The sequence below is a fragment of the Pomacea canaliculata genome, linkage group LG4 (genome assembly GCF_003073045.1).
Source record: "Pomacea canaliculata isolate SZHN2017 linkage group LG4, ASM307304v1, whole genome shotgun sequence".
Taxonomy (NCBI): Eukaryota; Metazoa; Mollusca; class Gastropoda; order Architaenioglossa; family Ampullariidae; genus Pomacea; species Pomacea canaliculata.
This window is the reverse complement of record NC_037593.1, coordinates 27800642-27813147: the sequence shown is the minus strand read 5'-3', so window position 1 is coordinate 27813147 and position 12506 is coordinate 27800642. Positions and strand designations below refer to the sequence as shown.

Here is a 12506-nt window from a genome sequence, read left to right as displayed (position 1 = left end):
ATGTGCTCAAAAAATCCTGACACTTCAGCGAAACTAGCTTACCTGATCTTCCAACAGTTTGGGCTGTACCCACTGTACCCTTTTGTTCAGATAAACCTACCGTGATGGAGTACAGACAGGCGCTGAAATAAAACTGTTCTTTCTCAAACAGCCTCGGCCACAAAACGATTTCATCAGGCCGCCAAGCATCCGTTGTGGCCAAGGAGACACCGGCGCCATCTTACTGCCAAGCCAATTGTTGTCATTTTTTCTGAATTGATCTTCAGCGACAGAGTCTGCACTCTGCTCACAAACTGTAAAACCGTTGGACTGCTTCGCCAGCTCGGTGGCAAGAAAAAAAGAAGGCTGCTCCTGATCCTGGTCACAGATGCGCCCATAAACGCGAAGCGGGCGCTGACCCGGGGACCGGTGGAGGACAGAGAGCACGTGTGTTGGGGACGGGAGGACCGTATAATTCAGCAGCAGCACCAACGACCACATCGACACATCGTCAGTGTAAACGTTTGGAAGATGAATGTTGTCACCTTGAGGACCCACCACTTGCGTCAGAGCCGGGGCAAGGGAGGGTGAGACTAGTGCTTCACGACTCCATGCAAATGCCCACACCTTCACATGTGCTGTATAAATAATCTCCCTTGCTTCTCCTCCCGAGGCATTCGAGTACAGGTCTTAAATTTAAAGCAGTTTTATTGCGGCTTTCTCTGTTCTCGTCTTCTTATCTTCAGGGCTAGACTTAAAGCCAATTGAAAAGTAAGTGTTGAAGATAATCGTGTGTACCTACAGACATACAGACACAGGTAAGTGACTATTGACGGACTGTCTTATTTACTTACTTTTCTAATTAGTCTGCACATTCCCATTATGATAATATTTATTCTTTATATACCTTGGAAACTCAGAAATTCTTTGATCCTTTCAAACAGGTGCAAGAACTCACATTTACAATTTAAATTTTATAAAGATGCTGGAAAACAGTTTCAAAAAGTTTCTGGAATGTTTTTAAAAAATGAAATTATTACAACATTCATGAATTTTATTTTTTGTAATTGCTGTATTAGTTTCAGTAAGAAATTCGTCAATGTAATAAAGTGATTGGTCATGAAAAGGAAGGGGGAAAAAACGAAGAACTAGAAAGAAACAGAAGGAAAGAAAAAGAAGTACGAAAAAGGAAAAAAGAAGCTAACAGCAACAGGTGCCACCTGACTGATTTAGGGGGAGGCAACAAATGACAAAGAGGTTTCGTCACGATGGGTCACCTCCTCCATTACAAACCTCTCTTCTCCGATAAAATATATTCTAGTCTCTTCTTTTCTCTAAGGCAGTGAGTTCAGGTCTCAACTTTATTTCGGAGTTTCTAATTCTCTTCTTTGTGGCTCTTTCTAGCACTTAATCACACATTAGCTCCGCCTTTTTTTATTTAAAGAAAAAAAACCACCTTCTGTATTCGTAAACATTCCAATCTGAATATATTAGCCAATCAAAAGAAGTCTGTCGAATTACATGGTCTGAGGCAGACATGTTTGTTTACAGATGCTGACTGCTGATGATCATTGCAAGAGATTAATTCTGTCAACTTAAATCTTCGTTCAACAACCGACATCACAAATGGAATTAAACCACAACACCCTCAGAAACATAAATAAACATATTATCAGGGCAACAGGTCTTCAAAAAAAAATATCCTAGCATGTATTGTATTGACAAAAATACTGATCATGGGATTGTTTTTCGTTTCACTCTTCCTTTATTTTTTGAAGGAAGATGGTTCAAATATCAGTTATGACATGATTGCAAAATTTTGTTGTAATGTTGAAGACAATGAGTGAATTCTTTACCAGATTAACTTGTAATTGAGTCTATTCTTCTGAACTCTTGTCTGACAGTGTGTGCGTGCACGCGCGAGCACGAGCATTAGTCCGTGCTAGACAATAAAAATCACACTGTGATAAATCAACATTGGTGAATTTTTAAATCATAAACTCACATTTTCTTTCTCAGTCACTCCTTTGAAATTCAAAATTGTTTGTAAGGTTTCTGAAGACAAACTCGAGATAACCCATCGCAAGGTTTCTCTCATCTACGATACACTGTTATTTATTTTCACTCCTGGTGATAAATCTTTCCTTACTTTATCCCTCAATACCTGAGATAAACCTGTATTTATTTTTTCTTTCCCGTACTCTAAACTGTTTGAATCGCTTAAAGTAATAATAAAACAAACTGACAGCAGTCGATGAACATAAATCGGTTACTCGCATGAGGCACATTTCAGGGTAGTGAGCATAGATTATTTCTCTGCATAAACTGATAAAAAAATTTGAAATTTAACACTTATTTAAAAGGGTACTCGACATTTTTTCTGAAACCATGCAACCCATATTGATTAACGCACTTTTATTTTAAATGAGGCGTAAGCATATTTTTTCAAATCTTAAACAAAGAATAAAGAAACAAAGAAGTAAAATATACCAACGCGACAGGGAATAAGACAGGGATTGAAGTTGGTTCTATAATATAAATCCTCCCCGTGCATATTTTTCATTCCTCATTCCCAGAAGTAAATAAACTTCACGTGGAGACAAATTATAAATTTTGATAAACATTGCAAGTGAATCACGGTAATGGACTCAGCTTTGGACCAAATGCTTATTGACAGATAATTTATGAGGGAAATTTTGAGTGTTATTATACAAAGAATAACCAATAACATTTACAACTGCAACAATGCTGGACACAGTAGTGTGCAGTCTTGGCGGAGATTGACTGGAAATGATGATGAGATGCAGTGGCCGACCTCGACTAGACTGAATCTTTCAGTTGTTTTAATGCGGTCTGTGTCTCCAAGATTCTCTCTCTCTCGGGTTTTTTTTTTCCTTGGCTTATTATTTCTGTTTGTCGATACTTCCAATGTCTCTGTACATTTCTTTGTTGGTGTTTTTATTTGGAGAGACCTGATAGCAGACTCGGGTGATCACAATGCTTAAAAGATTGCACAAACACGCAGAACATTCAGAACAGTCACTTTTTTTTTTTGTTTTTTTTTGTTGTTGTTTTTTTTGTTCTTGTTCATCAAATATGCTTGGCAGGAAACAAGAGAAGGTAAATGAAATGAAGCACAGAAAAAAAAGAAAACATATTATCCAGTCATGCTTGGCACCCGTCTGCAAAACACTTTAACTGTTGACCGTTGTCAAGGACAGACTACAGGACAGCGCGAGATATGACATTTAAATAAAAAGACTAGACGAAACAATAATCAAGAAATAGAAAAAAAATTGAGGTAAAGCTGACGATGACGTAGTCGACTGTGTTGTATACCAGTCAGATTGGTACATGATGAAAGAGTCTACAACATGACATGTTCGTACCCTCGGCTCCTCAGAGTTACAGGAAAAGGCAAGTGAACGATCAAGTTGGGCTGAAATGAGATACCGATATTTTGAATCGTTTTGCTCTCAAGTTTTTGTTACGAATAAACCGTTTACTTACAGTTATCTCTAAAATACAGCTGCGGACTGGTTGTCGGAGGTTGCCATGTTTCTGCACTCTTACTGTATGGGAAAAATCTTACCTTGTTCGTTACCTAGCACGTACCATTGGTAAGAAAAAAAAAGGATCCTCTCACTCCAGTCTTCTCTTACTTCGTTCAGTTCTTCACTGTGTGTGGCATGATCCCAAGATCCACGATTGCACTTAGGAGACTGGAAGGGACTTCAATCGCAATCAAAAATACGACCCCCTCCTTGTACCACTGGAAACCTGTGTGTTTAGAGGCAACTGTTGGCTAATGATTGCTATACAACCCCAAATTTTTAGAGGAAACGATTCAGAACATCTGTAGCATGTCCTTTCTGTTTCTCTTGGGATGCCTTTACCAACTGGTTATATTTTAACTCATCCTTGTAAAATTGTCTCCAGGCCAAAAGTGTCTCGGAAAGTCAGCTTAGAGATGTTTGAACATGAGTAGTTTAGGGTATGTATGTATATATTGTAGTAATAATACTTAAATACACTTATATGGCGCCGTCCGCCATATCGGAAAGCTTATGGTGCTTTACAAATAATGATAATAAATAATAAAAACTATAATCAAGGCAGCAAAGGCTCCTATCCACACCATTATTCCAGTCACAAAACTGATCACTTGATGCCATAATGCTTTGGACACAAGATCAAGCTGTCCTTCACCCTATTTGCTTACTTATATCGGTTAGTCTGGTGCTTTGTAAATTGTCAAAACATTGATATAATAATCTTTTGCAGATACATTGTTTCTTTGTAGGTATCAGGTCAATCCAACTAATCACAATAGCCAAAAAGTAGCGAATGCAGTGTTGAAGCATCTTTTCACATATTGAAATGTTTAGGAGTTAAAGTTCAGCATATCTTCAATGTCTTTATTAATCTGTGATAAAAGCAGATGAGTTAATAATCAGTTTTAAAAAACAGACAGAATAGTCTTGTCCAGATATCATCATGGACAGAGTGCTAAGACCTACACCACAACAAAGTAGGGAGGACAGACAACAACATCGACTGTGCCACCTCACCGACGAATTGCACAAAGAAACCGTTATGGCCGTAGATGAAAGGGGATGGCAGTCGATGAGACAATAGAAGGTTGTAGATGAAAACCAAAAGACCTCAAATAAGCAAAACTTGTAGTCCGATGTCATTGTACTTTCTTTCTCTTGATTTTGTTTAAATAGTCGCGGCCATCCTCACTGCAACCCATTTCCTTCAACCCTTCCAGGTTTATAATGAAAGCAATGAAGGATAATTTATACAACGGTGAAGCAATAAAGAAAAATACATAATTTAGAGAACAGTTCTGTTATACAAAGTTTATAGTGTTCACATTCTTTGACAAGATCTTATCAATCTGATTCCGTTCGCTAGGTATAAGGTAAAGAGGTATCGGGGTGGCAGGTCGAAGGTCACTGTAAATGTGAGTGTTTTTTTGAGCTTCCCTAGTGGCCTCCAGCACATGTCGAGAATCTATTATCTTGCCATCGGTCTAATGTCTACGAGAAACGTATTAAAACATCTAACTGACAAACTACCCAGAACTACCCGAAACAACCGGAAAAGCCCCGTTTGGAACACAGTTTGGCGGTGTTAAGAATTATGAATTGGGTATCAGTTTGAATCATTTCATGCCTCATTTCCCACAGGAGGAACCGGCTGGGTCAGGATTTTTTTTTTTCTGGGAAGGCGATCATATCAGCAAACAAAGCCGCAGTCAACCGTAAACACAGCCAGAGTTTATAAGCGTCAGAAAAACAAGCCAAGGCATGAAAACTCAACTCCATTATCAGTTACTGCCAAATATTTCCCCCAGCTGCATGATAGCATAATTAATGGAAATGTCCTTTTACAGCTGAGAGACAGGCAGTGGCAATGCGACTTGTTACAAATGTTGCAGCCGAGAGGCAGCCTGCTACACCCCGGAGGTGACAACACGACTGAGAAATGTTCATTTTACACACTGGGATATCATCATGTCAGTGTTATTACAATATCCAGATATTGTTTATAATTATCAGCTATGGCATTTTATTTATTGTGTCTTTCTATCTTCTTTCTTTCATCTCCTTCCCCTAGTTTCCCCCAGCCCCCCCACCGACACACACACACACAAGCTGCAGTAAACATGGCTTGAGAGAGAGAGAAGGTGTGCACACGGTCCGTTTTCCAATATATGCGAACACTTGTCAGAATGACATGATGGAAGGTTTTCGAACGATTACTTGTCAGATTGACATGATGGAAGGTGTCCAAACACTTATTTGTCATGGTGACATGATGGAAGGTGTCCGACATTTATTTGTCATGGTGACATTAGATAATCTGCCTAAACATTTGTCATAAGGACAATGACAATTTTTTAAAATTAATGGATTGATGGCACAAGCATTTAGTGTTGGGGTTTTTTTTTCTTTACATTTTGCCCTCGCTAGGAAAGGTTATCATCGTTTAACCACAAACAAACTACGATAACAAAGTAAATGAAGCAGGAAGACAGACAACGCCAATGGCGTTTATTCCATGTCAAAGGTCGATGAATGAACGAAAAGGTCGGGTGGGGAAGGGGGAGAGAGGGCGGTTGGGATGGAAAATAAATGACAGAGAGAAAGGTAAGGGGGGAAGTAGTTGTTACCTGTGCGTGTGTGAATATGTGAGCGTGTAGAGGGGATGTGGGAAGCCGGACAAGTAGCCAGACAGACCTGCACACTGACAGAAGTTGCAAAGAGTGGGCGGTATCGCCTACAGAGGCTGGCCACAGTGTCATGGGAGGGGGAGGGAGGTGGAAGGAGGTGGAGGAGGGGAGGGAGGAAGGGCGCGGGGCGGTGCTGCATGTTTCTGAGCCAGAAAGACACACGAAAACCCAGCTCAGCCTCAGCTGTGTGGCGGCACCATTGACGCCATGCTTCGGGCTGGCTCAATATTTGACCGTGTTGTTCCTTACTCTCCAAATGTTGGTTTTCTATCCTCCATCTCCGCTCTCACCCTCTCTCTTCCTCCCTCCCTCCCTCTGTCTCTCTGTTTCTGTCTTACTCTCCCGGCCTTGGTACACTAACACAGCCATGGTAGTCATGACTATCACCTGTTTACCCTCTGTCACATTGTAGTTGAGAGAAAGAAAATATAGCTTTAAGAGCAAATATCTACACAGATGAAATCGTCCCACAGTTTGAAAATAAACAAAACCACACATGATCCAAGTGTTAACAAATAAACAAAGCCATACATGATCCAAGTGTTTACAAACAAACAAAGCCATACATGATCCAAGTGTTTACAAATAACAAGGCCACACATACTTGTGTTTAAAAATAAACAAGGAAACACACTATCCGAGTGTATACAAATAAACAAAGCCACACATTGTACGAGTGTTTACAAATAAACAAAGCCACACATTGTACGAGTGTTTACAAATAAACAAAGCCACACATTGTACGAATGTTTACTAATAAACAAAGCCACACATTATCCGAGTGTTAATGACTGTAACTCAAGTCAACTGTGATTTGATTGTCGAACTTTTTTTTCAAGAATCCACTTCCCGCGCATTCATCTGCATGTAACCGCTACCACCGTATCCTATCATCTCGCAAAGTTTGTGTTTCTTTTTCGGACTTCTTTCCTACTCACTGCTACTCCAATATTCCTGGCCCCTATCATATCGCTATCAGCAGACAAATAAACATAATTATGGCAGGTAAACACTGGTGAAACCTTCCTTGTCAGTCTGTGTGAAGTGTGTGTCTCTCAATTCAACTCACTTGTTATGTCCACCATATTGTGCACTCATCGTTCTTATTCTAAAAGAATATTTATATCGACTTGTATTTTTGAAGAATCGTTCATTAATATCATATACATACAAATTATTTTCTGTACATTAATTATTTATGTGTAAATACAAATTAAAATCACTTTTATGCTTAATAATATGTTTTGTTTAGCTATAAATTGTTACATTTGAGAAATAATATAATCAGAACGTGCCAGAAAGAATAGAAAATCATTCAGTGGGTTCAGTGTATTAGAACACACTTTTGCTACAAAAAGTAAGAGTGTATGTATGTGTGTGTGCATGTGTGTTAGAAAAAACATATAAAAGGTAAGAATAGAGAAAGAGAGAAAGAGACAGAGGACACGGAAAGAGATTGAATTTATTGCACGAAAAAGAAATAGAATACAGAATAAAGATAAATAAAAAGATAGAGATGAAGTAGATATAGATGATGGAAAATTGAGAGAGAGAGAGAAAAGAGACTAGCACGTGTGATTGTGTGATAGTGTGTGTGTGTGTGAGAGAGAAAGAGAGAGAGAGAGAAAGAGAGGACAGATAAAATGCTGAAAGAAAAGAAAATGAAGAGAGAACAGAGAAGAGTTAATTCCTCTGTGTGTGTTTATGTGAACTACCTAGCAATCTGCTCCTGAGATAGGTAACAGCTAATAGAAAAATAAAAGTTATGCACGAAGTGCTTCACAACACTCACATGTTGACAGTATGCCAGCAATTCTTATTTACTATTTTACCAGACCATGCAGCACCAAAATTCTCTACCCCCTCTCCCTCCCCTCCCCCCAATTACCACCTTGTCTTCACTGTGCTACCACAGACTATACAAGGAGGAGCAGCCTCCAGCCTGGAGTGTAGTAACCACTCGAGCGTGACTACCCGGCTACCCGCTCCCAGATTCCTGATGCAGGCGATATGGCGAGTTGTCCTCCATTATCAACTACAAATCACTTTTAAACTCAAATCTCACGAGAGTAAGTGGTTCACACACATGAAAATCTCGTGATCTCGCGGTTCCACGTGAAACAATCTGTTATGTGTCGTTGATGGAGGGAATTGTCTTATCTGGATGTTAATGAAATGTTTGTATCAGAGTGATGAAGGGGTGACATCATTAAAGTTTATCTCGGGAACAGGCAGTAAGGAAGGAAAGAAAGAAAGAAAATCACTTCACTGTACTTATGTATTTCTGACAGCAAAAGCTGAAATGTCAGCCTTTAATTAACATATGTATATCCACATAATATATTAAGCAAAAACCGTTCCAAAAAAAGGGCCGACGAAACATTAAGTACCCGAGTAGACCCTATTAAATGATTTTCTATTAATCATAACAGAGCAAGGTCTGTCACAATCAAAGAACAATACAAACAGAAGGGCATGTCCCCCACCTCCGCCCCAAACATTTTGTCTCACTGGATTTGTGTTGATTCTGTTTCTGGTTTCCTTTCAATGAAATATTCTGTAATTTTACAGTTTATATCCTCAGAATTTAATACAAAAATAATGTGGTGAACTTTTGCAGCACTGGCTACTTGCAAGATTCTCTAGTCAGTAATAATAAGTTCTAATAATTTCATCAAGCTAAGTGAGGAAGAACTAACATGTTCCATCGTTCGTACACAAACCGTCGTCTTGATGTCTACATTATCTGGCGAGCTTGAAAAGTAAACAAATGTTAAATGTCATTACTAAATAAATTACTAAATAATTATAAATAACAGTCTGTCTCAAGTGTGTACAAAATGCGACCACAACAAGCATTTCACTAATGCCCAGATGGTAATATTAGAAATATTGACAAATACCATCAGACTTCATTTGCAGTGATAAAATGTTCATGAAAACATCAACATGATCATGATGGATCTAAAAAACTAACACACTGTTTCTTCTCTCACTCCCTCTGAACCCTCTTCAAGTGAGTGAGTGAGTGCTTTAACATTATTACAGAAATGATGTGTGGAGGTCTGAGCGATATCCGTAACTGTAAAACTGATTGGCTAAATTTCTGTGATAGGGAAATGATCGCGGAATGTCTGTTGCCGACCTCGGGAAACTCTCAGCAGGAAGGAACCAAAGAGGTAAGGATAAATAAATGAAGTGTGAACAAAATGAGAGGGAATGAAAGAGGAGATTCACCCTTGATGATGATAATGACCGTTAGAAATACTTCAGACAGTTCTGTGGTCACAGATCCTAATTGTATCGCTGTTAATTTAAATGTGATAACACTCAGAAATAAATTCAAGTTATTAAAGTCCACTCCAAGCTTATCCATGATCTCAGCGCTCGTCTCAGCCTTTATCTAAGTTATCTAAGTATGTATTTCATCAGTTATCTTTGTACTCATTGCATTTCTGGGGTTTTTTTCTTCTGTTCTCTCGTCTGTCATCTAAATGTGCTTACCTTCCGGACTTTGTGATGACCATCTCGGTTCCTAGACGATGAAATTTTTCCCATAGGTCCTTGCTCTCCAAGTCCACTTTAGGGTCGTCTTGTACTTCCGGTTCCGGCGGTTCCAGCGCCCGCAAGGGCCGGAAGTGATCCGAGTGATGACCTAAGAGATCGGCTGCAGTTAGTGGACCTCTGCCCAGGCCTCCAGACAACTTGGGTAGCATAGGAGCTAACCCTGGGGGTTGTAGACCCAAGGAAGATACAAAGGGAGACGGAGCCAGCAAGGTGCTCATAGCTGGGTAGTCGGGCCCACGAGGGAACAGGAAGGGAGTAAAAGCCATTCTGGGATCCAGAGGTGAGGATGAGGTGAAGGAGGAGAAAGCAGAAGAAGAGGAGAGGAGAGAAGGTACTGGAAAAATCATGAATTATCGAGGTCTTTTCGAGTTTGTGAAGTTTGGGGTTTTGGCGGGTCAGAAGTTGAGGAAAATTGTGGAGAAAAGCTACTCCTGATGATGACTGGAATAAGTAGCACCTTGTTCGGACACAGTATACTTCTCAGGTTAACACTTCAGAAGGCTGGCACGGTTAGTTGCGGTGTCTCCACAACTCTTAGCGATTGCTTGGTTTCCAGCTCTCGCCATTGCCGACACCTGACGGAAGGAGACACAACACCCGACACTTTCTCCTGCAAATCCAGCCGCTATAATCTCCCATGAACTCCGGGATATGTCATCAGATCCTGTTGGGTAATTTGACATTCCACTTTCGCTTTTCTTTTTTTCTAGTTCTTGACCGACTTGGCCCTCACTCGTCAACGCTCGTTCATGTATTTTTCTTACTACTCCATCCAGTTAAAGAAGCCTGGACATTATTTCATTTCTCACACTTTTTTTTAAGCTTCTGTACTCGTGTAATGATGTTCCTTCTAACCTCTCTCGTTATTGTATTTTTCTGAGTTGTTCTCGAACGAACAAAATCAAGATTCCACGACGACGGCCCAGGAACATCAGACCCACACGAACACAAACACGCTCACACACACTGGCCAAGAGTACTCGCACGTGAAGATTCCTTTATTACCACTGGCTGGCGTGATGATGATTATGATGATGGTCAAATCCGACGACGAGGACGACGAGGAGGACGACGTGCATGCCAGCGACAGAGCAGGCCTGGTAGTGGTGACTCGCTACTGTTGTGGAGGGGGACACCAGTCTCCTCACATCTGTATCAGCGCCAGAACCGGACGGAGTGGTGTCGCCGTCAGGTCGGACGAGGTTCGGCGGAGGGGTTGACTGCAGCCCCCGTCATTGCCTTTCGCCTGCTTGTTCCCAGTTTGTCGCGATCACGCCTGCCTTGTTCTGTCTGCCACTTCAGCGAGCTCCAGTGGAGATCGGTGGGGGCGCTTATGCAAACGCGCCCGTTTGTGTTCACTCATTGGAAACCATCGTTCCTTTCTTCTTCTCCTTTTTCGCGATCTGTCTTTCGCCTTTTCGGCCCCCACGCTTTGCCAAGCGCAGACGACAGCCAAGGCGCTTAACTCTTGCCCGCAGGAACGGGCTCGGCGATTGGACGGCGGCCGCGGCCGTGGCCAATGAGCGTTGGCGATAGGCGTGTTTTTAGGGACCGGGGGAGGTGAGGGTGTGATGAATGCGCCTCGCACGCGGCGAGGGATGTTGAGATGTGCGTGTCGTCTGCTTTAGCCTCCTCACCTTGCCTCTGTCTATGTCTCTAATCTGTTAGCTCGGCTTTTGTGGCGGAGACCCAGCAGCCTGTTTGCCCTCGGAGCATATCCTTGTCACGAGACATGCTGCTCCCCCGAGCCGATGAGCGCAAAATAACCGCCATCGAGTTTCCTCAGATCCATATCTTTCACATGCCACCACCAACACCACCACCGCCGCACCACCAGCAGCAGCAGCAACATTCCAGGTCCGCGGCTGACGTCACACCTAGGTCTTCCAGTCCGCACATTCCGTTCTCATGTTCAGACAGGTAACGCTTCCATCTTGCCAGAGCTTCAGAAAACAGTATTTACCTCCCCATCGCATACCTGGCTCTACCTCATCCTCTCACCTGTTGGTTTGAAATGAACTTTTGTCCACAATACCTGTAAAGTAATTAAAAACATTGTGTGTCAGGTAATCGGTACAATTTTGAATGATGACGTAGACACAACCACCCAACCTCCTTGTTCCCTCCCTACCTACGTGATATATTTATAATCTCGTGTTTACATGTTTACATGCCATTCTGACAAGAGAGAATGATGTTTATTTTGTTTCTAAAATAATCAGAAAGAATCAAATTTCCTTGAAGTCGGAGACGACATTATTATTATCAACAATAATAATAAAAGGAAAGTGGGGGAGACTGAGGCGGGGTAGGGAGGATAAGTGTTTGAAGATTAAGTGACGCGACGATGGAGTTGTGGCGGTTATTTGCAAACAGTCTGCTTGGCTGATCAGTGACAGAAACCTAACGAGCCGGGCACGTCGTGCTGTTCGCTTGTCTCCCCTCCAGTCGGCGCTCACATGATCTCCTCAGGTCTCTTCTCTCCGCTTCCCTCCCATTGTCGCGATACTCGCCACATTTCTACCCCCTCCTTGTAGGTCTTTGTTCCCTCTCTTTGATGTCTCCGTCGTAAAAATCCGGTCGCTAACACGCCGACAAACCCAAAGCCCTCCTCGCTGGCGCGACTGTCAGGCGGGATGTCAGAAAAAAAAAAAAAACACAACAAAAACGCGAAGGTGGGGTGAGAGTGTGAGTGAGGAGGAGAGAGAGAGAGAAGGGG

At 41.6% G+C, this 12506-nt stretch overlaps 1 protein-coding gene across 2 annotated transcripts in view; it reads right to left on the bottom strand.

The window, feature by feature from the left end:
• The window catches only part of LOC112562743 (T-box transcription factor TBX2-B-like), a 38531-nt gene extending 26762 nt beyond the window's left edge, over window positions 1–11769 (bottom strand). For both annotated transcript variants that reach the window (XM_025236206.1, XM_025236207.1), the window contains exon 1: window positions 9725–11769. In XM_025236206.1, coding sequence (XP_025091991.1) covers window positions 9725–10134 — 410 coding nt within the window. In that variant the 5' untranslated portion in view covers window positions 10135–11769. The remainder of the gene's footprint in view (window positions 1–9724) is intronic.
• Between the last annotated feature and the right edge of the window lie 737 nt (window positions 11770–12506).